We start from the raw sequence: 24,926 nt of genomic DNA on the forward strand, positions 1-24,926 counted from the left end.
GGGGTGAGGGGGTGGGGGTGGGGGTGGGGGTGTCTGTCATGACACAGTCGGCCCCACTCAACTGTTGCTCAAAGACGTTGATGAGGGAGGAGAAGCAAGGGAGCCGGAGTGAGTCAGAGGCGGATGGTGGAAGGAGCGAGTTGGGAAACGGCTCGTGTTTTAAGGCGTTTTGGTTGAATAAAAAGGATGAAGTGGTTCAAACAGAATGCCCGTGTCATGACTCGGGACCATGAAGCGAGTGGTACCACATCCTCACGCTCAGAACAGGTGGCAAACGGCTTTTTATAAAATAAAGTTCTGTTTATTTGAACTAAAACAATATTGAATTTAGGGGGTTGTGTTAGCAGAATTATAAGATATTAAATACCTACGTTTACATGTCTTAAAGTGGTAAATGTAAAAAGAAAGTTGGTACGTAAAGATTAAAAATCCTGATTGTCACGGCTTCCTGTTAACCTCATTCAGAAATGCAGACGGTCTTCTTCTCTCTCTCACCATAATGAACCCTATTGTCTGGCAGATTTTACGCTCTGTTACTTTGTTTCGTTTTCTTCTGGTCTTCTTTTTTTTTTCACCCTCCCGATTATTTGTTTCTATTTTAGACAATGAGCACATATTTATAGACATGGAAGAGAAACTGATCAAGTACTTTTCCAAGGATTGGAGGCAAGATTCCGTGAAGGTAAGACTGTTGGCAGCAGATTTTGACCAATGAGAATTGATCGTTGATGTAATCTACTTTCGAAACTGTTCGATGAGTCAGTTAATTGGGAGGTGGAGCTCCGTGGCCTACATGCTGACCTGTTTTTGTTTAACCAAACAACAAGTCTGACACGCCTCTTCCTGTAGGGATCACTGAGGAGACCCTTTCCACTGCTCCTCTTCCTCAAAGTGCAGTACTACGTTGAAAATGGGAGGCTTTTTTGGTATGTCGTTTCTACTGTTTTTTTCTTTGATTTATAGCCGTGGCACTTATTTCCAAGAATCATCGTTCTGTTTTCCAAAAGTTGTGATATCGTTGTGATTTTTCTGCACGTGTTTGTGTGACGCCAGTGAGAAGAAGGCACGACATCTGTACTACTGTGACCTGCGGGAGCGAGTGCTGCGCTCCGAGTGTCGTCAGCAGGAGGAAGTGTATTTCCAGCTGGCAGGTTACGCTCTGCAGGCTGACCTGGGTGATCCCCCCCTGCAGAGGGAGGGGACGGAGGTCACCCCTTACTTTGAGCCCAAGGATTACTTTCCCCCCTGGGTAGGTGTTATTTTTACGGTGGCAACAATCAGAAATATATATTTTTTTAAAAGCCCTGAAGGGTTTTACATTTTGAACATTTTTGAGTTGAGTGAAAACACTTTTTTTTTTTTTTTTTCTCAGATTGTAGCTAAACGTGGAACGAACTACCTCCTCTGCCACGGGCCCAAGGTGCACCAGGAGCTGTGGGGAATGTCGACTCGAGACGCCGTCCTCTCCTTCATCAGAGACTCGTGTCAGTTGGAGGATGTTCCTGTCACATTTTACAGATTGCAAAAGGTGCACAAGCTGCTTGTTATTTTAAACAAATAACTGTCTCCTTTTAAGATTGTTTCTATTTGCATTATTAAGAAGTTGGATTAAGTTTCAGTTTGGAATAACAAATCCAGCTCAAAAACACTTAGTTTGGCTTCATTTCAGCTCTACTGAACCAATAATCTCAAAGGGCGGTTATATAGCCCTGCAACTATTCAAGAATCTTTCATATTGAGTTACTCCTTGACCGAGTAATATTTTGAAAGCAGTGATATGTTTTCACTTTAAATTAGGTGTTAGCATCATCAGCTCAGCATGAACTGGGAGGGAGGCTTAACTGTGAAGGAATTATCTTATCTGAGCCACTCAGATGCCTTTCTGACATCTCATCTTTCTTTTTTTTTTTTTTTTCTCCAGGACAAAAAGGAGGAGAATGGAATGGCGTTGCTTGGTCTGACCCTGCGAGGAATGCAGGTTTATCAGGTGCGTGCGTATTGGCGTGTGTTATTAATGCACAGCACGTATGTACACAAAAAGCGATTCTGTGTTCGGTCAAAGATCCAGCCTTTGTGTCTGAAGTGCTAATAAAGCCACTGACTGGCTGTGTGAGGAATGTGTGGGATTGCCACCAGCAGCAGTTAGTCAGGAGATAGCTGCCTGCCGTGCCTGTCAGTTGTTTGATCTGTCCATCAGGGCCCATCTGGGAGGGGAGGGGGGGGATTAGCTCACCAGGCCTGTCTGATTTGCAAGCCAACAGACTGTGAGATAACTTAAAGTCCTTGGCCTTTTTTTTAGTCCAGATGGCTCTGGAAAAAAAATGGTTTCGTACTTATTGATTTTTTATTTTGAAATACATTTAAGCAGATTACTCAATCCACATCCAAAACTCTGTTTATAGGAGGTGAACAACATCCGACAGCTGCTATACGACTTCCCCTGGTCACATGTTGGACGTCTAACATTCCTGGTAGATCTCATTTGCTTATCTTCATTTCTAGTAAAGATTAAGTGGATTCCTTGTAATTATTTAATGAGCATTTGCAATTTAAAATGTGTTTTCCCATTCAGGGTAAGAAATTCGAGATCCAGCCAGATGGCTTGCCATCAGCCAGGAAGTTGGTGTACTACACGGGCTCGTCGTTCCGCTCTCGCCACCTCCTTCTGCACCTGAGCACCAGCCATCAGCTTTATCTGAGCCTCCAGCCGGCCCTGAGGCACCTCCGTCAGTTGGAGGCCAGCAAAGGTGGGTCAGGGAGAAGTTTAGGAGAGCAAAATCATTAGTGATTGTTTGATTGTAGGGCTACTGTATCCAACAAAACGCCTCATTTTCTATAAATTTCTCTTTGTTTGCTGAGTAAATCTTGTTTTTGCATTTATCCAAGCAGCAGAAATGGGACATATAAAGTTATAACTTTAAATATTTATACTGTATTGTCTGTACTGCTCTATAGTGAATAAAAATTGATTTGATTGGGATGGCCCGCTGAGACAAGTTCTCCATTTTTACCTTAAGTAACCCACCTTTTTGCATCCAGAGAAATTTCTTGGCCACATTAGCTGTAATTCTTTTTGTTGTCAGGTAAGGTTTTATTCATCACACTTTTTGAAAGCAGATTTTCCGTATTTTAGAGAAGAAGTGTTACAGAGAGTCGTACATCAGTGACGACCTGGATTTGGACCCACATGGCAGCGAAAGCAGCCCCGGTCTGTCTCGGCACTCCACCGGCAGCTCCGGCATCGAAGCAGATGCCCGCCAGCACAGCATCTACACCGAGGTGACCTCCATGGAGGGAGAGGGTCAGCATCAGGGAGAGATGTGTTTGAGCCCCGCGACCAGCCACAGCAGCTCCTGCTTCTCTGGCTCTCACACATGCAGCACGGCTCGGACAGAAGATCTGCGATGGCGAGGAGGTTAGGATAAATTCACTGACAGTCCAATCTCTGCTGTTAATTCACAAATATGGACTGAATCGAGTTCTAACTTCATTCTAGAAATCAGGGCTCGTGTTGGAAGTCCACAGGCTGTTTTTGATCCTGATAAGATGTTCCAGCTGGCTGATCTTCTTGAGGGAGTGTCAGTGGATTGTCCAGAATACTCAGAACCTCAGTCACCAGGTATCAATGCAACTGTCTCATCCAGCTTTTGGAAACAAATCAGCTTTTATTCTGAAACTCTGTTTGTCTTTGGGCTTCACAGACAATGAGTGTCCTCCAGACAGTGATAAAGATGCTGGTCTGGTACTGAACGAGCAAATGTTAAAACAGGTCTGCCATAAGTTTTCTTACCCTATCTGCACCTCTTCATCTTATTTATTATTTAGTTGTTGTTTATATTTACATTCCATCTTCATTCTAGATGCTGAAATCCAGAGCTCAGGTTCGTATGGATCGGCACAGCCAAAGTCTAGATGACGTTCGTCTTTCCCCACCTCCTGCACCGCTTGGGACGGCGCTGCCGCCCGACTCCTCTCACAGCTGCACCTTTGGGCTCCCAGATGTCGCCCAGAACACTCAGTCTCCTGTTGATCCGAGTTATTACTGCGGCTCCAAACCTACCTTTTATGGCCGCAGGGCTAACAACTGCCTCTCCCTGGACACACTAAATGATGACCAAGCTCTGGAATTTATTCTCTGAGCACACTTACTGCTGATGGACTGTTTTTTGTTTTGTTTTTTTTTTATTTACAAAGAACTTATTATGATTGTTCCTGTGATTGAGTCATACGTGGACTTCATGCTGCAGAATTACTACTCAGAACAGGACTTTGCATGCTTCCTCCAAAAGCTGTGTGGGTTTGATAGAAATCTCATACAGCAGCAGTTCAACGAGTAAACAATATATTTATTAAACTTGTATATTTTGTACATATGACTTGCACTATTGTATTAGCGGATTTAAACTTCTCAAACAAACATGTTCTAATTCAGTGTCTTGTAAAGTCCACATTGATAAAGTTGTCTGAAATGTTTCATGAACTTAAAGGCATAAAATGTTGTCATTTTAAATCAGTCTCTGCTGCGATGGACATTTATAAGATGTGGATCAGCTTCTTTGCTATTAATCTTTTTAAACAAGTTTTTTTTTTTGTTATTTAGAATTTCCAAAACCCATTGTGCAAATGATTGTACTTCTGAACTTTTGTTGCAATTGTTTTGAAAATCATTTTTTACATCATACTGTTTTGTATAGTGTGTCCTGTCATGGTTTTCCATAATGATGGCTACCGATGTGGAAAGTTTGACCTTTCACAGCTGGCCATGCATTCATCCAAAGTTTTCCTCTTCTGTACAAACCGCCTTATTGTTTATAATTACAAAACAAAAGTATTAATTGTAGAGCACTATTTCTGTTCTCTGTAATCTGCAGCACTTTTGTATTATGTAACGACAACAAAAAGCCTTTGTCCGTTTTCTTTCCTCAGACATTTTTACAATTTTTGTATTTGATTATATAAACTGATGTCGTTGGCCAGTATGTGGTCAGTAGAAAATAATTTGTGACACTGAGAGAAAAAAAAAAGCCATTTTTGACAGTGGTGCATCCTTCACTTTTGTTAAAAGCAATTTTTTTATGATGAAAATAAATTTATAATACAACAGAATAAAAGCATTTTTTGTTTTGATGCGCCATTTATTTATGCTAATGTGCAAGTTTAAATCAGAAATCGACCACTGGAGTGTTTTGTGACAGTGTTTAACTAAAAGAAAATCAAGAAAACCCCTTATTTTTATATTTTATTTCATTTCACCTTTAAAGCGTAAGAGCAAACCAATGACGTATATTCTAGATCTACAATATTATATTCTAGATCTAGAATATACGCCACTGGAGCAAACAATACCTCAAAATGGAAATTAACTGAACTTATTCCACTGAGTTCTTTATTCTCCAGACTGAGAGCACTAGATATGACCTTAAACTGTGACTGTTTTAAAATTTTATGGCATGTTAAATATGTAATCTAACTGTAATTGTTGTGTAACCAGGACTCTCTTGAAAAAGAGGTTCTTAATCTCATTGGGACTTTCCTTGTTTAATAAAGGTTAAAAAGAAAAAGAGAGAGCTCCTTCGCGCTTCTCGCGAGAGTTTAGGATGACGTATGCGGAAGTTTACATTTCGCTTTGGGTCAACGTGCTGTCTTTGCGCTGAAAAGCCGGTTGCTTCGTAACTACATTTTGCTTGTTCCGGACAGTGTAAAATGTGAAATATGTCTTCTGTTTTAATAAACGCGATCCTAAGCAGCTCTCCTGACTACAACCTGTTGTTTGAATCTCTTTGTTGGCCGGGAGAGACCTGTTGGCCCGAGACGGAGCGGCTGGAGGCGCTGACGGCTCTCGTTGAGGGTCTCGGACCTCTCCTTCTGTCCGACTCCGGCTCAGCTCCGCTTACGGATGCGACGAAACGCAACATCCGCGAAAAGATCGAGTCGGTCATTTGGAAGAAGTGTCTGCCCTTTTTGTCCAGGATATCAGCAGAGGCAGACGACGGTGCGCGCTGCAGGGAGAGCACAGCGGCCGCCTGCAGGCTCCTCGGCGCCTGCGTCGCTCCGTGCGGCGGAAATGTGCAGAGGCGAGTTATCCTCTCCGTCCTGCCGTCCTTCCAGCCGTCAGAGGATGAGTCGGCTCAGGGACATCTCAGTGAGCAGGTCGCCACTGAGGTTGTAGCAGCTCTCATGCCTTTCCTCACAGCGGATGAGCAGCTGACGTCCAGCACCTTGGAGTGCGCCCTGGCCTCCATCAGATCGCTCCCCGACGCGCAGCTGGTCTCCAGGATCGCAGTTCGGATTGTTTTAACCCTGCTGAACTACAGCAGCGGCGGGTCCGGCAGGGTCCTGGATGCTGTGTGCGGCTGGCACGCGTCCGAGCGCGGCCCCGTGGCCACGGAGCGGGCGCTGCTGTGTCTCACCGTCCTGGCAGACCACCTCCTGAAGCCCCGCGGCTGCCTGGACCCCCGCCTGTCCCTGTGGTTCTGGAGGCTCGTGCAGGACGGGCTGACCAACAGAGACGGCGTGTCACGCAAGAGGGCTCTTTACCTGCTGAAGAGGTGTGCGGCTCTGTCTGAGGAGGAGGGTTTGGACTGTCCTCACCCTGCATCAGAGGAAGGTAAAAACAAAAACACATCATGTCAGCTTTAACCTTTTGATGCCTTATTATAACTGTGTTTTGACACCATCAGAGGAGGTGTTGTTCAGATGGGCCCCTGACAAGAGCAGGCTGCTGAGAGAGTTCTGGGAGGATTATGTTTTGGTGATGGAGACTCTGGAGGAAAACCAGGTGAGAATTAAAGGCAGGTGTGCATTCCTTGAATGCATATCGCCCGCTGCCTTTCATGCCAGAGTTTTAAACCGGGACAACAGGAGCTAAGACAGTTTGCTTTCAGTGGCGGGTGATAAACATTCACCAGGTGTTGGTCTAAGTTCACAACCCTTTCTGAAATGTTCTGATACGTTTTTGCTCTTTTCCTCTGCAGGTCCATGTTGTCCGGCCAGTTTTGAACAGAATAGACACACTGATCCAAACAACAGTGAATGACAGTCAAGGTAACACTAAAATTGTTTAAATAAAAAGAAAAAGGTTGCATTGATAACATTTTTGGTTATTTTCTTGTATTTTTTATTGTGGAACCTTTGGAAGTGTCAGTACTGTGGTGTGTCTGCTCCAGCTTCAGAGCGGGGCCTCCTCCACCCGTCCTGGCTGCTGTGTGTGTATCAGCGCATGTTCCACAGTGAGAATAAATCCTTAATGAGAGAAGGAGTGTGCCATCTGCTCGAGCTGCAGGTCCTCCAGCAGCCCCACTTTGCCTCGGCGTTTTCTCAGGTGCAAAATCCGTTAACCGCCATTTCGGTTTGACGGAAACAGTCCAGTTGTTAAACGACCTTTTGCTTTTGCGTTGCAGTTTGTCGTCGGCCCTTTCATGGATGCACTTTCTGAAATGTCGCTCTTCTGCAGGTGAGTCATTTAATGTCATCCATCCACCTTCTTTAATAACTTTTCGGTGCAGAGGAGCCGGTAACAGTCTGTCTCCAGCAGTCATCGTGCAGGAGGTGGGGGACACCGCGGACAGGTCACAAGTCCATCACAGGGACACACAGAGACAAACAACCATTCTCGCTCTCACTCACACCTGTTAATTGACTCTAAATTGTCCCTAACATGCATGTTTTTGGCCTGTGGGAAGAAACCAGAACATTCTGACTCCACACAGAAAGGTGGAATTTAGTTTATCTTTCCATATTGCGATCCTACAAAAATAGTTTGATTGGCTTCACAGTCGTTTCAACCCAAGTTTCGTCCTCATGTAGGTCAGCTGGTCAGAGTGTGGGAGACTGTCCTGAGCTGGCTGTAAAACTCCAGGTCTTCATGTCCACCTTCTTCAGCAGCCTGCCGTCAGAAGAGAGAGGTGCAACAGACGAATACAGACAAAGCAGAGATTTATGTTTCATGATTAAATCGTCTGTTTAACGCTGACTGCTGCTGATTTCCACAGGTCATGTGTTGCTTCAGCTGATTCAGCAGCTGGGCTCTAAGCACTGGTGCGCTGTACCCCTCCTCTTCGTCTGTCAGGCCCTGTCCAAGCTGCCCCCGGGGCCTCTGCTGAGGGCCAGCGGGCTCGCTGCCCTCAGGTAACTAATCGGGTTTAAAGTTAAGACGGCGTCGAAGCTTTTTATGCTGAACAAGGAGGACGATTTTGTGCGTTTTGCTTTCCAGGGAGGTGCTGCGGTGCACCATGATCACTCATCAGGTCCTGCTGAGAGGGGCTGCTCAGTGCTTTTTACTAAACAGCGCCCTCTCTCTCACAGCGGTGGTAAGACAGGAACTGTAATCAAACTCAGACTGTATGAGTGTATTTTAAATAAAGGTATTTCTACATAAAATGATAAAACAAAGAGGTCTTGAACAAGTGTTTGCCACAGTTTATGGTGAGCATACAGTATACTCAATAACTTTACCTTTTTATTCCAGAGTGACGTGACCCTAGATGACGTGTTCAGTCTGCTGACACACTTCCGTGCTGATGAATCGTTGTGTAGAGGGACAGAGCTCTGGAGTCAGGTTTGTGCTCGACACACGTGTTGAAATAGTCAAAATACACTGACATGTTATGTTTTAGATGTTACACATTCACCCAATTGTTCCTTTACATATTCGCAGCTGTGTGTCTGGTTTTTGGAACATGAAAACAGTTTTAAGTCCAGAACATCAGAGGATTGTAATGATGCTGCCACAAGAAAAGAAACCATCAGAGCTTATGTTCAAAGTGAATTACTCTCCTATCTTCAGGTTCCAGCAAGCACAGGTAGTTCTGGTGTGAGGCTGGCGTTAATAAAAGGAGTAACTGAATCTGTTGGTGTGAATATTCAGAGATGAACGCTTGTCTTCCTGTCGCACAGGTCGGCCTGAGAGGTTACCTGACTGTAGAGAGGCCGATAAGCTGGCCAGAGCCATTCTGCTGTGTGTGGACATGGAGAGGATCCGCCTGGGAGCAGAGTCTCTGCTGTCCCCCCTGCTGTCCCCCCTGCTGGACACTCTGAGCAGAATCAGCACCAACATCTACCTGCCTGTACGGAAGAGCGACAAGAGCCTGCAGCTTCTGCTCCGGCTGCTGCAGCTCGGAGCAGAGCCACGCTGTCAGCGAGCGGGAGGCGAGGAAGGTCTGGGATCACAGCACAGATTTATCTTCTACCTGACAGGTTTACCCTTAGAAAGCTGCAGCGAGGACAGTAAACATCCAAGCATTCATTCAAGTAATGTAGGCTTCAATTTAAATTCTTGACCTTAGGTTTTGTTTGGTGTATAAAAAATGAAGAAGAATTGTAATCAAACAGCAACTTATTTATTACTCACCGCTGAAAGACAAAGGAGGAAGAGAACTGCCGGTATCTGTATGTTTGTGTATCTGTCTGTTAGCAAAATATCTCAGGAACCACTTGTCAGATTTTAATGGAACATTCAGGAAATTATAATTGAATGCACATCTACAACTGATTCAAGCCATTAAAGTTCAAGGTTTTCGTTTTTTTTTAATTAATGATGTCTGCATTCTTTACTATTGGCTAATTTAAACATCAGTTTTTTTCACTTGAGATGAGAACTGACTCATCAGAGGAGATAAGGTTCTTAAAGAGAAGCGCTGAGTGTTTTAGGTGATGACGTTTTGTTAAAATTGAATTTAGACATGAAAAACAAACAGATCTATTCAAATTGACCCTTAAAATATGAACCTGTAGGTGAGCATATTATTATTGGCCCTTTCAGTTTGAGCCATTACTTTTTGTGAATTACTGGTTGAGAATTTGACATTCTGCATTTTTCGGTTTTATCTGTTTCACAGGAGATGATGTGATGTTTGCCTTAGAAAAGCTGCTTTTTAAACATGTTGATCCAATCCAGGAGTTCATCCTGAGGCGGCTGTGTGGGGAGCTACAGGAGGTAAACTGCAAGTCATCATCATCATCTTCATCTAATTACCAGAACGCCCCTAGTGGTAAAACCCTGGTGTCTGAATGTCATTATTCTTTACAAGCTGGTTGATGTGGAGCGAGCGGAGCTGTATCTGTGTGTCCTGAGGCAGCTGGTTCTCATGTGCGGCTGTAAAATTCAGCCTTGTTGTTTCCCTAAACTCATCAAGTACAGCCTTGCAGTCTTGCAACAACCAGCCCAGCAGGTAACTCCCTGAAATGTTTCTGCCTCCTCTTCAGATCGGCAGCACTTACTGCTCGTTGTCGTCGTTGTTTCCAGATCCCTTCTGTGACCAGCCAGGTGACCCGAGCTGTTAGTATGGCATCTCTGGCTGCTGTCTGTGGGCTGATGGAGCAGGAAGGGATTGGCATCGAATCAGAGGTTCTTTCCGCTCTGAAACCTCTGAATCATTACTTCTACACTTCGACAACTTCCTCTCAGTGTCAGTCATCTCTGGGAAGCATCAATGAATGCCTGATGAAACCACAGCTGATTGGCTGCTCAGGGTTAGTGGAAATACTCTTCCTGGGTTTAAATGTTAACATTTCAGGAGACATTTTACTGCCAGTATTAAAACATGGCATGTTTTTTGTTTTTTTTAATAGTGATCTCGAAACACAAGGTTTTCTGCAGCAGGACTGGGGACGCATCGCTGCCAACTTCATGCGGGACCAGTGGGTTTGTCTGAACTTCCTGGTTAAAGCTGTAGGCCTTCCTGAGTCTGCAGAGTTTTCCCAAACACCCGAGTTTCTCAGAGCCGCTCTGAGTTGCAGCATCGAGGCCCTTTCCCTGCTGCCCAGTGACCTGGTGCTGCCCGTGCTCCACTTTCTGAAGACCGCCATGGAACAGGTGAGTCTGTGTTGGTTGGTTTGAATAACTGGGCAAATTCCAGTTCCTGTGAATGCTGAGCCCTGGATGACTTAGCTGAAGAAAGCTAAAACAGCTTCAAGTAGCAGAAGAAGACAAAAACAGAGCAGGCACACTTTAAAAAGGAAGTGAGGAGATTTCAGTGTTTTTATGGGCAAAAATGTTATTTGTAAATAAAATTAAATGTTTTCATAAGTATAAAAGTTACAAAAATCAGCAGTCACAGCTGCCATCTGCTGAATGAACTGAACGTTTTGATTTATGAGTGGTCTAAAAGCCCAAAGTGTGAATTCTGACCCAGTAATCTGTTTGCTTTTTGAATCCAGTTGGCTCACAGCGAGGAGGCCCTCTGCGTGCAGGCGGTGACTCTGAGCTGGGAGCTCGTACAGGCGCTCAGCACCAACGCCCATGACTTCTGGCCTGCATTAAAAGGTTTCATCTCCATGGCCTTTCAGCACAAACTCCTCCAGCTGATGCACACTACGGCTCCAAGCCTCATGGCCGCTCTGAAACAGGTGACTCACACCAGGCTGGAAGGCTTCACATCTTACAGATTCTACATTTCCATACTGTCGGGGTGTTAAACACCTGTTTTTTTTAGGTTGCCTCAGAGCTGCTGGAGCTGTCTCAGTCAAAAAGCGGAGTGTTCGGCGTGCTGCTTCAACACTGCTGTCAGACATGGCTGCCCAAAGACGGCTGCGGCTGTGAGCAGGCAGACGCTCAGTTTTCTAGTGTCTTCAGCCACATCGACATCGTCTCTGAGGCCTGTGTTTACGGACCCGTCCTCAGGAGAGATCAGCGGTAAATCTCTGCAGCGTTTCTCAGATTTGTGTTGTTTGTCAAAGCTGCTTCAAATGTTTAATTTTTCTCTTTTAAAGACTCGTTTCTGACGTCCAAATATATGTGGAGCAACTTGGTGAAAAGTGTGCAGCTAACGTCGCAGTTTCCAGGTGAGGAAGAGTTCTGTTCTCTGTCGTTCTCAGATAGTTCCCCTAAAAGGCCACTAGAGGTCTCTGTTGCTGTATCTGAGCTGTTGGCAGCTGAACGGCTGCTCTTGTTCTGCAGCGACAACAGAGACGATCAGCTGGCCCGCACATGTGTGCTGACTCTTCTGAGCTGCCTGGATTCATCTCAGCAGCAGCACCAACGACTCCTACAGGAGCTGGTTATGCAGCTGCTGAAAACAGTAAGAAAAATCAGAAAATATTTAGATAATATCACTTGAAAATTATGTAAAAGATGAGGACATTTGGTGCATTTATTTATCTAGTCTTAGTGTGAAAACATATCAATGATATCAGAGGCAGTTGTACTTGCCCATCACTTTAAAAAGGATATAAAACCATTTCTAAACATTTTTAAATCCAAAGTTCAATCAGTAAATGCTTTGCTGAAATAATCAAGACATTCTGGATGGCAGTGTTTGTTTTTGTTGATAAAATATGTATGATGAGCAGTTACCATCATATATTTTTCTTATCTAAAAGTAGGGACCCAATAAGTGGATCATAAATTTTCTATTGCATATCTTGCAGTAATTTATACTCTTATATTCTGAGTTATCAGAGCAGAAACTAATGAGCCTGGCTCTGTTTTGTTAGCCACCTGTTTTTTGTTTATTTATGTCACTTGATGCTATGTAATATTTGGATTGCGCTGCATTTATGGGGCTTTCCCAAACAAAAAAAAAAGGAAAAAGTTGCATCTAACTCAACAGCACCATTTCCCATTATCTTTTTCACCTCCCCTCTCCATCGCCGCAGGATAACACCATATCAAAGTCTAAAGTACGTTACCATAGTAACTCCCTGCAGCATCGGGTCAAAAACCGAGTGTGGCAAACGCTGCTGCTGTTGCTGCCCAAACTCGGAGAGGTAAGATAACAGCTTCTCTGATCACCTCTGCTTTCAGACAAACAGTTAATTTTTTTTCTTTGTCTGTTCAGGAGTTTGTTTCCTCTCTGCTGAACCACGTGTTTGAAGCTGGGTTCTGCAGTAACCAGCCCTCAGTCAAATACTTGATAGAATGGATGATGATTCTAATCCTTGTCCAGAATCCGCAACACATCGACAGGTTTTGGACCTGCTTCAATCTGGTGAGCTTGTCCTCTAACCATCTGTCAGAAGAACTGGAATTACAGGATTAGACAATCATTTATTTTTTTATTTTGCTTTTCAGGATCACGAACAGACCAAGACGAGTGTCTGCACCTTCCTGTCAGTTCTGGTACATTTCAGTGTCATTGTTGCACAAGTTAAGGAGAAGGTACAGCCTCGCGTCCTACTCTTCTGCTAGCATCACCCTTCAGTGTTTACTGTGTGTAAGCTTCTCTGTCTTCTCTGTGTTTCAGGCGGTGCAGCTGCGTAAAGCGCTGGACGTCATCCTGCAGTCGTGTTTCAGTCATAACTTCAGCGTGCGCCTGTACGCCTTACTGGCTCTGAAGAAGGTGTGGAGCCTGGCTGAGGAAGAGGAGGAGGAGGAGGCTGATGCTTTCAGAGGGATGTCCTCTGTGGTCAGAGCTTGTCTGAATCAGGCTGAGGCCATGCAGAGCTCCGGGTTAGAGCACATCGACACTTGGAACATATTTTGCTTAGTAATGTGTAAACGAGTTTATTTGATTATGCATTTGTTTTGTTTTTTTAATTTCCTCTAAGAAATGCCAACAAGAACTGGATTAGGATCCAGGGGCACTTCTTCTTTGGTGCCTTTCATCCTGTCAGGGATTATAGTGTTGAGGTGAGTTTGTATGGTTTAAAAACTGAAATGAATCCTGCTGAAGGTCAACAACAGCTCATCTTTTTTTCTTTTTTTTTTTTACTTTTTCAGACGATATTCTACACTTTTCCCAGTCTGTCAGAGTTGGCTGATGATGAGTGGATTCCACCATGGAAGTTTGAGAAGCTGTCTCAGTTTCCTGAGAGTTCATCGTGTCCTTTGAGAAATGCTTCTCCCGACTTGGGCCAGCTCCATCCTGGAGACTGGATCCAGCAGGACAGAAGTACAGTAGCACCTCTCTCCTGGCGCTAACCGCTAACAGATACTTCCCTTACCGCAGTTAACAAGGTGTTGCATCTTCCAGGTGAGCAGGACAAGGAGGAGCGCTGGGCCGAGGTGCAGAAGAAGATCACACCCTGGAGGTTAGGCATCCAGGACCAGGAACCAGAACTTCAGCTGGTTCCAGCTCAGAGAGCGGCTCGGCTCGGCAAACAGCAGGGCGCCCTGCTGGTTGTTGCTTCGCTCATCGACAAGCCCACCAATTTGGGAGGTATGAAACTGCACATCCTAGAAAATAATGTCACGTTATTTTCACTTACTCATCTGGGAATTTCCTTTCGATTTGTGCAACGTGGTTTCATATTGAAGATTTTCCACAAACTAGTAAAAAAAAGATTGGTATTTCTTCTCTGACTGAGACAGACTGTGCAGCTTTGTTCTCAGACACTTTGTTTTTTATTGTCTGAGTGTCCTCCAGCGCTGTTTCGGGTGATAAGTGGGTGAAGCAATCAGAATTTGTTTGAAGAGGAAAGGATCTATTTCAAAAACCAATATTGATATTGGATGATGAAAGCAGGAACTTAGCTTGTTTTTTGTGGAAAAGTTTTACTTGAAATTTTCCCACAGTGCATCTGTTTGAAATGTTTAATGTTGATTTATGACCATAAAGATGGCGTTTTTTAACTGCCAGAAATGACTCATGTTAATATGATAGATGTCAGAAAATGTCTTGTTTTTTTTCCGTGATGTGTTGATTCCATAACAGCCCAAATGTTAGGAATGAAACTAATGTTGTTGTTGTTGCTGTTGTAGGTCTTTGCAGGACGTGTGAGATATTTGGCGCCAGCGCTCTGGTTCTGGATAGCCTCCATCATATCAATGACAAACACTTTCAGTCCCTGAGCGTCTCGTCGGAGCTCTGGCTTCCTTTGTTAGAGGTGATGTGTGCAAATTCTGCTTAGAATTTGTTTCCAGACTTGACCGATTTTGCAGAGAATTACGTGATGTTGACTTCCCAGCATCCAGAACAGTTGGCTGATAAAAAGCCAGCGCGGCAGAGAGATGTTTTTTTCTACAAACAGCCTCTCCTGAGAAAGTGAAAACAGCTCTCAGACCTGTCAGCGTTTTGCTTCACATTCTGAACTTAACATTTTCATTTTTTGGCAGTCTGTAGCAGATAGCAGCTCTGTGTGAATATGAAGCTACGATAACATCTTTTTGTGTAAAATCTATCTGTTCACATTTTTATGGCCCACCACAGAACACAAAAGGGCCTGAGTGTATTTGAGGGTATTTTGATGAAACTATCAGAAAGTAATCAATGGTTGCAAGTCTACAACTGATTATCAGCTTTGTGACCTTAGCAAATACAAGTAAGAGGACTTTACAGATATTGAGCTAAAATTTAGTGTGGCAGTGGTTGAGAGTCATTCTGAACGCATACACTGAAAATTAATAGATCTTGTGAGAGCTTGCAGTATTGCATGAGGTTGTGTATATGATTTATCTGTCCCCTCTCACCATAAGAGGATCTTAGTTTAACACAGAAGTGGTGCCAGGCCTTTAATTTAAATCTGCACTGACTGCATGTTGTTTAAAAATCTCCTGATCTGTCTAATCTAGCCGTCCTTTCTGTCCTTCAGGTGAAGCCTGTGGAGCTCTCTGATTTCTTGCAGGTGAAGAAGAGTGAAGGTTACTGTATTGTTGGAGTGGAGCAGACTGCCAACAGTCACAGCCTCCAGGATTATCACTTCTCTGAGAAAACGCTGCTACTTCTGGGGTATGATCGCATTATATAAATCCCCCCCAAAAAAGACCATAAGTTCTGTGTTTTTTTTCCCCATCAGAGCAGTCATTTGTGCATAAATGTGTCCAAACCTCTGTCCTTCATGTCTCTCTCTCACAGATAGCTGTGAGCTGACGCGGCTGTTTAGTGTTTTCACCTGTTTAGTGCTTCTTTCCCTCTGGGCCTGCTCTTTTTTTTTTTCTTTCCTTTTGTGTGCCTGTCGGGGCATGCTCAGGTATAATTGGCTCTCCCTGAAGAGAGCAAAGGATATGAGTTTAGAAACAGGAGACAGACCAACTTTAACCTTTGTTTTGTGTTGCTTTGAATGCTGGCCTGTGGCATCCATTCGTGTTATCAACCAACGCCTCATGGTTCCATCTATTTGCAGCTACTTAGAACCCTTTGACGCCGAAGTTGCACATGTGTTCAAGGTGAAATGTTTGTTCTGTCATGGCAGAGAGGAAAGACTGATATCGATCCCCTTGGTGTAGTTTGTTCTCCTCAGTTCAAACACAGCCATGCGAGCGATGCCGTTAACGTAAGCACCGTCTGGATGAGCTCTCTCTCTGTAAGGCTTCCACAGCACAGCATGGCCCGCCGCTAATTTCCCCATCAGCTCAGTCTTGTCTGATCCACTTTCACTCAGGATGAATGCAGCTCATCAATTTCCTGCTTCCTCACTGTGTGGCTGGCTGCTGAGACGAAATGACAAACGCTTGTTACCTTTTTGTTGTTTACTCTGCACAGCTGGTATTCAGCAGCGTGCGTACTCTGTTCAGTACTAAGTGGGTTGCTCTTGAGCTTAAACTTTTTAGTCACCTTTATTGGGGCCTGCATACGAAGCAGTCCAGTGCTGCCATTGTTTTTCTTCAGCAGGCACCTGTTATTACCCACCTCACAAATGGTCTTTTTGTTTTTATTCTTTCATCAAGAACATTTAACCTTTCAAATTTAACTCCCCACAGAAGGTCCTGGGTTAAAAATCCCAACGTTATAAATCCTCCTTCGGTGAGACATTCTGTCCAAGGTGTCCCCCACTTCCCACCCATCCACCTCACTGTGATCCTTAGCAGAATCTAATGATTATAGAAGCAAATGGTCCTCCGGATGGATGGATTTTTATTTATTTTTTAATCCATAAATACAAACCTAAATAAAAAGTACAACAAAAAAACCTGAATCCTACAACTCTTTGTTCCTTAAACAGGTTGTATTTATAAGAGTTTTTACATTTGTAATGTCTTTAACCTCCTTTTAAATTGCCAAATATTTCTCTGTTTTATTTAATTTGCTCATGTGTGCAGTGAAGGGACAGTTTGTCTGCAGACATGAACTGCAGCTCATTACTGTCTCTTTTCTCCTGCATTGTTGGCATCTTTGATGCGGTCATGGATGACCCTGTGGAGGCCAAATATAAAATAAAAAATATCAACATTATGGCATTAAATTGTCTGATTGCTTTAAAGCATGGTATATTTATCTACTGCTGCTTTTCCATGTTACTGCGCCACATTTTACTTTTTTTTTTTTCATTACAGCAATGAACGAGAAGGCATTCCTGCAAATCTGCTCCAGATGTTGGATGTGTGCGTGGAGATCCCTCAACAAGGGGTCATCCGCTCGCTCAACGTGCACGTGAGCGCTGCTCTGTTGGTTTGGGAGTACACCCGGCAGCATCTCAGCCCTGCTTCATCTGAAACAGTCTCTGAACGCACATGAAAACAGAGGCGGCGAGAGCAGCCTGTCGCCGCTTTTGCTCCTGAGGACTTTCCGCAGGCTTAAGGTCCTGGTTTTAAAGACCTCTGTGCTTGGCAGAGCCTGTACTCGGTTCTCTCGGGGGTTCTGTGTGGTCACCAGTCACCAGCACTCCTCCTGTGCCTTAATAAGAGTCATGAACACACATCTGTTGTGGTTATTACATTCAGATGCTCCACTTGCTGTGAAATTAATTGGCAGACCAGCAGCATAAATAGACAGTTTCTCCTTGTGTCTCGTTTATGTGAGCGATTAGTTTTTCCTTTGGAACATTAGGACTAGATTATAAAGTTCACACTCAATTACATATTCAAATAATGCTATTGTTTTGGTATATTTAATGTTTTTTTATTGCAGATTGAAAAGAAGTTGTAATATTGAATGTACATTTGAATAAAATGACTTTTTTTATGCTTGTCTGTTCTCTTATGATAACATATGGATGATTAGTGAGGCTCATTGACAAGGAGAGTATTGAAAGGGTTAAATGGATCCTAATGAATCTCCTCCCTCTCCTGTTTAAATAAAGGAGTTGCTTCAGCTTTGTCACATCAGAATGGGAGCAGCTGGAGCAGGAAATGGGATGACTTTTCTGCTAAATTCACCTGTGATGTGAGGAGCGCGTTCAGCCGAGCGGCTCATGGAGGAGCCGGACGGTCCCGGCCCGTCTCAGCGGGCCGCGGCGAGCAACGAGACCGGGCCAGAGGGCGCTGTGGGCGTCGTGTCCGGGCGGAGGGAGCCGCTGCTGGAGGTGCTCCTGGTGCTCATGTGTTCAGGCGCCGTGATGGGTAAAACACACCGACATGCCATTTATTTAATCAACACCACGTCTACAATCTACAAAAATATAATTATTTCCCCAAAATGACGTGAAGGCACTAAATGATCATTAAATTGCTTCAACCTGTTTAACAGTCATTAATTGTGGCTGTGAAGATGAAAACTTTTAATATCGCATCATAAAACTATTTAGATTGACCAGAAATCGCGAAAGTTTCGTTTGTTATGAGCTCCAAAATAACGTCTTTGTACACAATAAATATCAAAAAGTCTGTTTTTTATCAGCAATTGCAGGGATTTCTGCTTAAAGGAGAGAATCCCTGTGTAGGTTTTGTGTAGCTTAAATGGGCTTCCAAACTTTAGTTTATAATTCTATTCTTTGCCAGGTTTTCTTCTGTTTTTGTGATTTTGATATAAGAACCCGAAGAGAATCTGACCATACAAAGGTAGTTCTCATCATCAGGACAACAGGTTCAAGTTGAACTGAATAAAATATTACAATGCAGAGAAACCACTGACTCAGTATGAAGTCTCAGGAGGTATAATCAGGTCTAAAATTTATGAGAAAAATAAATATGAACTGATTTCATTTCTGAAGTAGTAAATAAACTAGATTTTAGAAGAAAAAATGTGTCAATTTAAGTAAACTAAAAAGTAAATAAAGAGTTGATTAAATTTAATTCTAGTCAACTTATTTTGCATTATAAGTTACAGCTGAAAAATGTGGCGGCGGTTCTATAATCCAATCATTTGAACTGCTGAGACATTGCTTGTATTTGTTTGCAGGTAATATCCTTGTCCTTGTTATTGTGGCTGCTACCAGGACCCTCCATGCAGTGACGTCTGTGCTGATCATGAACCTGGCCATCAGTGACCTCCTGGTGGGTATCGGAGTGATGCCTTCTGTCGCTCTGTCCATCATGAACCATGGATGGGCGCAGTGTACTGTAAGTGTCCTCTGAATGACGTGTTTTAGTTTTGTGCTGAGCTTTGCTGTCCCGACTGTCCCTGTGGTGACATCCTCTCTCTCTCATCTGTTAGGAGCTGTGTTTGTATGTTGGTTACACCTCCTCTGTGTTCTGCACAGCTTCTGTTCTGACACTAGCTGCTATCGCTCTTGACCGCTACCTTTCCATCATGGACTGCCTGCGCTACAGCTCCCGCTGCACCCTGTGGAGGACTTGTGCCGTGGTCCTGTGGATCTGGCTGCAGGCCCTGGCCACTTGTAGTCCTCCACTGCTGGGCTGGAGCTCGATCACCTATGTGGTTCCAATGTATAACTGTGCGACCAACTGGGCCAGCAGTCCCAGCTACACGGCCTTTATGGCCATTTTCTCCTACCTTATACCTGCAGTGGTGATCCTCTTCTGCTATGTGAACATTGTGAAGGTAGCCCACAGCCACGCCAGGAGGATTCATACTCTGGAGGACTCTGTCCAGCGCCGCAGCAACTCCTGCATTGCCTCCAGTCAAAGTGATTCATCTCAGCAGAACTGTAGGAGTCCCTGGAGACTGATCTGTCACATAAATGGAGAGTTTGTGTCTCAGTTCAGCTCAGAAGCAAACAATATGAACCACGTCCTTCCTGAAAGTCCCACACAACGGAGCAACAGTGCCCCCAGACGTTTGTTCTCCTTCCTGGCTCAGAGCAGCTCGCAGCCAACTGTTCAGAACCACCATCACGGAGTGATGCGCGTTCTTCTGATCATCGCAGCTTTCCTCATCTGCTGGACGCCCTACATAAGCTTTGCTCTTGTTCAGGCCACTGAAACTGCAGTTGCAGGCCGGTCCAGCCTCATCCCAGAGTCTGCCATTACCTTCTCCTACTGGCTGATGTTGCTGAACTCTGATATCAACCCTCTCCTGTATGCTCTGCTTAGTAAACGTTTCCAAAGTGCTCTTTGGGGACTTGGGCGCAGAATAAGAGCCCATTTGGGGAGTGTGCTGGGCAGGGAGGGGGAGGTCAGAGCAGAAGATGAGCTCAGGAACAACGAACCCTGCACCCCGACTTCCCCACATCCCAGTCCACGTCACAGCACTGAGAGTTTCACTTGTGAACACTCCTCCATTTTTACCGTTAGTGCCAGATTCAAACACCACTCTGAGTTACACGTGTGTAAAACATGTCACCGTGAAAACACCTCGTCTTCCTCTGTGTGGCCAGAGTCTGGCAGTGACAGGAAACACAATCTGCAGGTCCCATCCCGGCCTCAAGAGGGAAGCAGACTTCCTTTCTCTGCTCTGACAAAGGAGCAGCAGGCCACTTTTTTCTTCGGCCAGATTACTGTCAGTGTAGAGCACGATATTTGCTAAAGTAAGCAAATGATCTCCTGCAGCATCAGACTTGGACTGATCATGTCAATGATTTTAATAATAAATTAATTTATCATTCATAATTGCACTTGAGTAATTGTTTGGTCAATTGAATGTCACAACAACATCAAATGTTCACATCTAAGTTGATTTTTTTAGTATTTTTTGGTGGAAAAAATGAGCAAAGCAAAGACTATTTAAGCAACACACTATAAAATAACCCCAGTGTCTGAACATCACTCAACACCCATCTATATCTGGTTATTTCCACATAAGACAGTGACAGGGTTTAAATGTCATGGGCAATAAAATAAGTACTTGCTGTTTGAATTTATAGGTTGTAGGTGTCATGACAAAAAATGTTCTGTTTCTTACTAGGTTTTAAGAATTAGGTTATAGCCATTTTGGTTAAACCTTGAAAATAACATTATGCAGCCTCATGTAATAATGTGATATCCCACATAATCTACTAGCTCTTGGCGTATGTCTTGTAAGTGACTCTCAGCTACTACCTAGTAACTAGTAACTCTTCCAAATAAGTTGTACTTCAATGTTTTGATTAATTGTGTTTTCAAAAAACTCTGTAAAGATCATACTAACTGAAGCTTGTGTTTCAAATAATTCATTTTTGAAAATGTAATTCCTTTTTAGCCTAGCAGGGTCTGACCTCAGACTAAACTTGCCGGGAGATATGAGACTATTCTAAATATATTCCTCTTGTGAATATTTCTTACTGTGGAATACTGAGCTCCAAATTGCTTGTAAACTGCATTATAACTACTTACCCAATTTTTAAAAGATTTTTGGGACACTAGTCTCCATCTGCCAGTGGGAAAGAGGGGCACGATATGCAGCAAAATTGTCTTGTTGGGTGTTGAACCAGAAATGACTGCTATGAGGGCTTCAGCCTCTGAACCCTTTCTAGAGAAATGGGCTGTAAAAAAGGGGCTGATCTAAAATACTGGCTGATGCATTTCTTATTTGTGATGATGCTCTGACATATACAAACCTGTTTACTTATACACCAGTAGAAACTAAAGCCAGCTAATCATTATATCTAAATTGTGCATATTTTTTCCCTTGATCTTCAACTTCATTCATCAGCTAAGACAAAAGAACAAACCTTCACAAGAAAATGTACTGAAAAGAAATCTTTTTATATAGAACATGTGATTACACTTGAAGCCACCCAACAGTGGGTCCAATAAACCCATTTTATTTACGCTCTAAATATTTCTTCCTTAAATGTGATAATCATATGTTGCGTCTCAGTGTAAAAATCATCATTCCTTACAAAGGTTTACATTTATGTCTTGCAATAATTCCAGAGGAATACAATATTATAATTTATTGTCATAAAGAATGACAATGGGAAACAGTGCTAATGTAGTCTATTGCAAAACAAAGAGCAAAGAAAAGGCAGTGAAGTGGACATTTCTGTTGTATCTGCTCCTAAGGTAAGTGCATGCTCGTTCAGTGGACATCAGTCACTTTCCTCCTCAAAGTTAGTCAGCAAGTAAATGCAAAAAATATAAAATGTCCCCTGCAATCAAGAAATTGTACGACCCTCCCCACTCGCCCCCAAAAAAAGCAGCTCATTCAAATAATGCAAAGAGTCTGCAGAAGTCTGTAGTGGCACTGTTTAAACGAGACAGCACGAAGCGAGCGTGTGTTGTGGAGTGATGCTCATACATTCACAGCAAGGCAGAGTTTCAGTTGCTCTCCGGTTCATCTTCGTCGCAACCTGCCTCAGAAATGTCTTAAATAAAAACAAATACAGTAAGCTTTTTTTTTTTTTAAAGGAAAGCCAGAGAAATGTGAGCCATGTGTCAACACGCCTCTCCTCAAGCCGGTGACCGTTTTCCACCATCTGTTGTTTTAGTTTAATTGATGTGCCACAGATTTGTTTGTGTGAATATGAATCTAGACAGTTGAACGTTACAGGAAGTCAATAGGGAGGCTCAGTGATAGCTATTATTGATATTAATTCTAGACGTTTTCATTTAGCCTGTTCGTTTTGTTGTATGCTTTTGACCCATCAAAACACTGGGGTACCTGAAGCATTAGATTTAAAATTGTCAAACAAACTTCACCCATCTCATGCATTAAAATAGGAGATACTAGTTTAAACATCCCCTGATTAAAGAATCTTATCAGTGGGTGAGTAATAGAAATGAAAGTTAAGCCCCAGGGAAGCACATAATCACCACAACAGGCCAAACAGTTTGGCTGCAAAGAACGTGACCTCTGTTTTTCAAGATGAAAAGAGAAAGGCATTGCGAAATAACTATTTTTAGCTCACATTGATCCTCAGATGTCCGGACAGATTCCTTCACACCAAATGAGACCATCAGATTCACAGCTCCGGGACATCCAAGGAGTGAAATATAGCTATCTATAGTGCACAAAAGGCAGGTGGTTATGGTTAAGTTTAAACCTGATGGATGCCACTGAGGGCCTGCCTGTTTATTCTCAGGCATTCGCCTTTTTAGGCATTCTTCTTTGGATTAAAAGGTGTGGTAATGGGAGTGTTAGTTCAAACCAACTGGTTGGATATTTTTTTTTTTTTTTTTTTTTTTACTAGAGCTGAAAATATAAAACAAGCTTGTAATTCTTTCCAGGATGTGACAAATCTGTTGAACATTTTAAAGCTACAGCTAAATTGACTAAATTGGTTATACCTGATGACTTCTTATAAGAAAGAGTACAACAGACTTGAGTCCATGCACCAGCTTGTACAAGTTCAGAGCAAAATGGATGTCAAATGAGGGCTACACAATCTGAGCCTCCATCATGTTTCCCTCGTGGTTGAGTTACTGATCACGGGTCAGTCCAAATAAGTGTGAGCTGTGCAAAACAAAATGTACCAGGCATATGGAATTTGTTAACGTGCCTCCCTTCGCTGAATGGAGTCAATGTGCAAATGTTGAGAGGGAGGTTCTGCCTCTCCCTCTCCAGCTGAGTCCTGTAGCGACACCGGCCTCCCCATTGCCCTCGGCAGGCTCGTCCCGTTTGCGCAGCTTCATGCTGAGCTGAATGATGCACTGGTCCCAGTCCTCTGGTAACAGCAGCATGAGGAAACCCAGACAGATGATGAAAACAGCAATGAGGCGCACTGTGTTAAAATGGATTTCACACGTGAAGAGGTCCACCACTGCAAAAATCACAAGCATGTATTAACATTAGCAGACAAAGCAAGAAATATATCAACATTGTGATTCATGTACGGGACTCTGAGTCACACAAATCCTCTTCAAATACCGGCATGAATGATGGATCTGAGAATGGCGTCAAACCCAATGTCTTCATGTCCCAGAAGCATTGACCGTGTAAGATAATATTGGACATTGTGTCCCGCCTCCTTCTGTTGATGAGAATTGAAGCCACAAGATCCCATTTTACAGAAGCTGCCAGTTTGTATTGTTGGAACAAAGTCTGAGCACCAGGGATGTGGGGCTTTAAGTCTCGCCTCCTCCGTACACAGTCTGGGTGTCACATGATCGTTCTTTGACGCATGAAGTAAATAACATATACCGCAGCAAGGTAAGAACTACATGAATCACTAAGAGTCAACATCTGAAAAATTTATATGAGAGATTTTTTTTTATTATCATTTTACCAAGAGCAACGTCCCGTTTGTTTATACAGAGTGGCAGCACTTAAAACTTGTAGCAGAATTTGCCCTGGTCCAGTTCAGGTTTCACCTTCCTGTCAGAGTAGGGTTTGCTTATCGTTGAGCTAACTACCATTAGCCGATAACTGTAACAATGAGTTAACTAATAATGGTTGGGCAGTACAGTATGTGTGCCTGAATTACTGAGATACACACAAACAGAAGTGAAAATAAAAAGTTTATTGCTGCAGCTATTTACAGCTTTTCAAATGCAAGGCAGCCATATTGGATTTTGAAGTTGGAGCTGGTCTTTGGGAGGCATTTAGTTGATTTTTATGACTTGGAACTTGGACTTTCCAAGCTACCGAATAACACCATAACTGCTGAATAAAATCCTGGGCTCCAAGTGTTTCAGATAGAACCTGCTGTAGCTGCACCACCAGGTGGAGCCTATTGTTAGTAAAATGGACTAACATGTGTGTTTGTAAGACCAGAACAAGGTCTTAACCTTGTCCAAGAAAAGAAAGAAAATATCAACTTGTTTCACAAAAGATGTCCAACAGAAGAATTGCTGTAGCTGCTAAGGCTGCGAACAAGCAGCAAATATTACAGGTTATCAGCCACATTTTAGTGGTGGCAGAAAATTCTGATGATTTTTTACTGAAAAGATGTGTGCAATGGTTCTTTATTTCAAGCAGCCGGACTTAAATTTAACAGTTTACTTCAATACATATAAAGTATGGATATTATTTCCTACACTGTGACTTAAGGTCACTGTGAAGACAGCGGTACATTATTAAATAATGTCAGAGTATATATATACTGCCGAATACTGAAGGTGAATTTAAGATTGG

General features: G+C 43.2%; 4 protein-coding genes across 5 annotated transcripts in view; 3 read left to right on the top strand and 1 right to left on the bottom strand.

Moving 5' to 3' along the window:
- Nucleotides 1–5,090, top strand: part of zgc:172136 (uncharacterized protein LOC566376 homolog) — an 8,191-nt gene extending 3,101 nt beyond the window's left edge. The window contains exons 4-14 of the mRNA XM_017413001.3: nucleotides 603–682; nucleotides 850–926; nucleotides 1,054–1,249; nucleotides 1,373–1,528; nucleotides 1,922–1,987; nucleotides 2,403–2,471; nucleotides 2,573–2,747; nucleotides 3,134–3,415; nucleotides 3,497–3,619; nucleotides 3,702–3,769; nucleotides 3,861–5,090. Of these exons, the coding sequence (XP_017268490.1) occupies nucleotides 603–682; nucleotides 850–926; nucleotides 1,054–1,249; nucleotides 1,373–1,528; nucleotides 1,922–1,987; nucleotides 2,403–2,471; nucleotides 2,573–2,747; nucleotides 3,134–3,415; nucleotides 3,497–3,619; nucleotides 3,702–3,769; nucleotides 3,861–4,139 (1,571 nt within the window). The 3' untranslated portion in view covers nucleotides 4,140–5,090. The remainder of the gene's footprint in view (nucleotides 1–602; nucleotides 683–849; nucleotides 927–1,053; nucleotides 1,250–1,372; nucleotides 1,529–1,921; nucleotides 1,988–2,402; nucleotides 2,472–2,572; nucleotides 2,748–3,133; nucleotides 3,416–3,496; nucleotides 3,620–3,701; nucleotides 3,770–3,860) is intronic.
- Nucleotides 5,091–5,260: 170 nt separating this feature from the next.
- On the top strand, nucleotides 5,261–17,777 carry tarbp1 (TAR (HIV-1) RNA binding protein 1). Its single transcript, XM_017413005.3, has 29 exons — nucleotides 5,261–6,607; nucleotides 6,681–6,778; nucleotides 6,975–7,044; nucleotides 7,167–7,321; nucleotides 7,401–7,453; nucleotides 7,807–7,904; nucleotides 7,992–8,127; nucleotides 8,213–8,309; nucleotides 8,468–8,557; nucleotides 8,657–8,801; nucleotides 8,896–9,156; nucleotides 9,837–9,934; nucleotides 10,029–10,169; nucleotides 10,244–10,470; nucleotides 10,570–10,813; nucleotides 11,158–11,346; nucleotides 11,433–11,632; nucleotides 11,710–11,781; nucleotides 11,897–12,017; nucleotides 12,595–12,705; nucleotides 12,777–12,926; nucleotides 13,010–13,096; nucleotides 13,182–13,387; nucleotides 13,486–13,567; nucleotides 13,658–13,829; nucleotides 13,911–14,096; nucleotides 14,639–14,763; nucleotides 15,469–15,605; nucleotides 17,150–17,777. The coding sequence occupies exons 1-29, from the start codon at nucleotides 5,713–5,715 to the stop codon at nucleotides 17,328–17,330; spliced, it is 4,827 nt and encodes a 1,608-aa protein (XP_017268494.1). The 5' UTR covers nucleotides 5,261–5,712; the 3' UTR covers nucleotides 17,331–17,777.
- A 90-nt stretch (nucleotides 17,778–17,867) lies between these two features.
- Nucleotides 17,868–21,301, top strand: LOC108234090 (5-hydroxytryptamine receptor 1D). The gene is made up of 3 exons (XM_017413002.3): nucleotides 17,868–18,154; nucleotides 18,933–19,093; nucleotides 19,188–21,301. Exons 1-3 carry the CDS (start codon nucleotides 18,007–18,009, stop codon nucleotides 20,457–20,459), a joined length of 1,581 nt encoding a protein of 526 aa, XP_017268491.1. The 5' UTR covers nucleotides 17,868–18,006; the 3' UTR covers nucleotides 20,460–21,301.
- Nucleotides 21,302–22,979: 1,678 nt separating this feature from the next.
- Nucleotides 22,980–24,926, bottom strand: part of slc35f3b (solute carrier family 35 member F3b) — a 52,658-nt gene continuing 50,711 nt past the window's right edge. For both annotated transcript variants that reach the window (XM_017413003.3, XM_017413004.3), the window contains one exon: nucleotides 22,980–23,613. In XM_017413003.3, the coding sequence (XP_017268492.1) occupies nucleotides 23,372–23,613 (242 nt within the window). In that variant the 3' untranslated portion in view covers nucleotides 22,980–23,371. The remainder of the gene's footprint in view (nucleotides 23,614–24,926) is intronic.

This window comes from Kryptolebias marmoratus, linkage group LG22 (assembly GCF_001649575.2).
Source record: "Kryptolebias marmoratus isolate JLee-2015 linkage group LG22, ASM164957v2, whole genome shotgun sequence".
Taxonomy (NCBI): Eukaryota; Metazoa; Chordata; class Actinopteri; order Cyprinodontiformes; family Rivulidae; genus Kryptolebias; species Kryptolebias marmoratus.

Coding starts and splice junctions, on each gene's coding strand:
- tarbp1 (XM_017413005.3), top strand. CDS start 5,713: ATGTCTTCTGTTTTAATAAACGCGATCCTAAGCAGCTCTCCTGACTAC. Junction 7,454..7,806: donor GAAATGTCGCTCTTCTGCAG/GTGAGTCATTTA, acceptor GTCCTCATGTAG/GTCAGCTGGTCAGAGTGTGG. Junction 11,633..11,709: donor GTCCTCAGGAGAGATCAGCG/GTAAATCTCTGC, acceptor TCTCTTTTAAAG/ACTCGTTTCTGACGTCCAAA.
- LOC108234090 (XM_017413002.3), top strand. CDS start 18,007: ATGGAGGAGCCGGACGGTCCCGGCCCGTCTCAGCGGGCCGCGGCGAGC. Junction 18,155..18,932: donor GTGTTCAGGCGCCGTGATGG/GTAAAACACACC, acceptor ATTTGTTTGCAG/GTAATATCCTTGTCCTTGTT. Junction 19,094..19,187: donor ATGGATGGGCGCAGTGTACT/GTAAGTGTCCTC, acceptor CTCATCTGTTAG/GAGCTGTGTTTGTATGTTGG.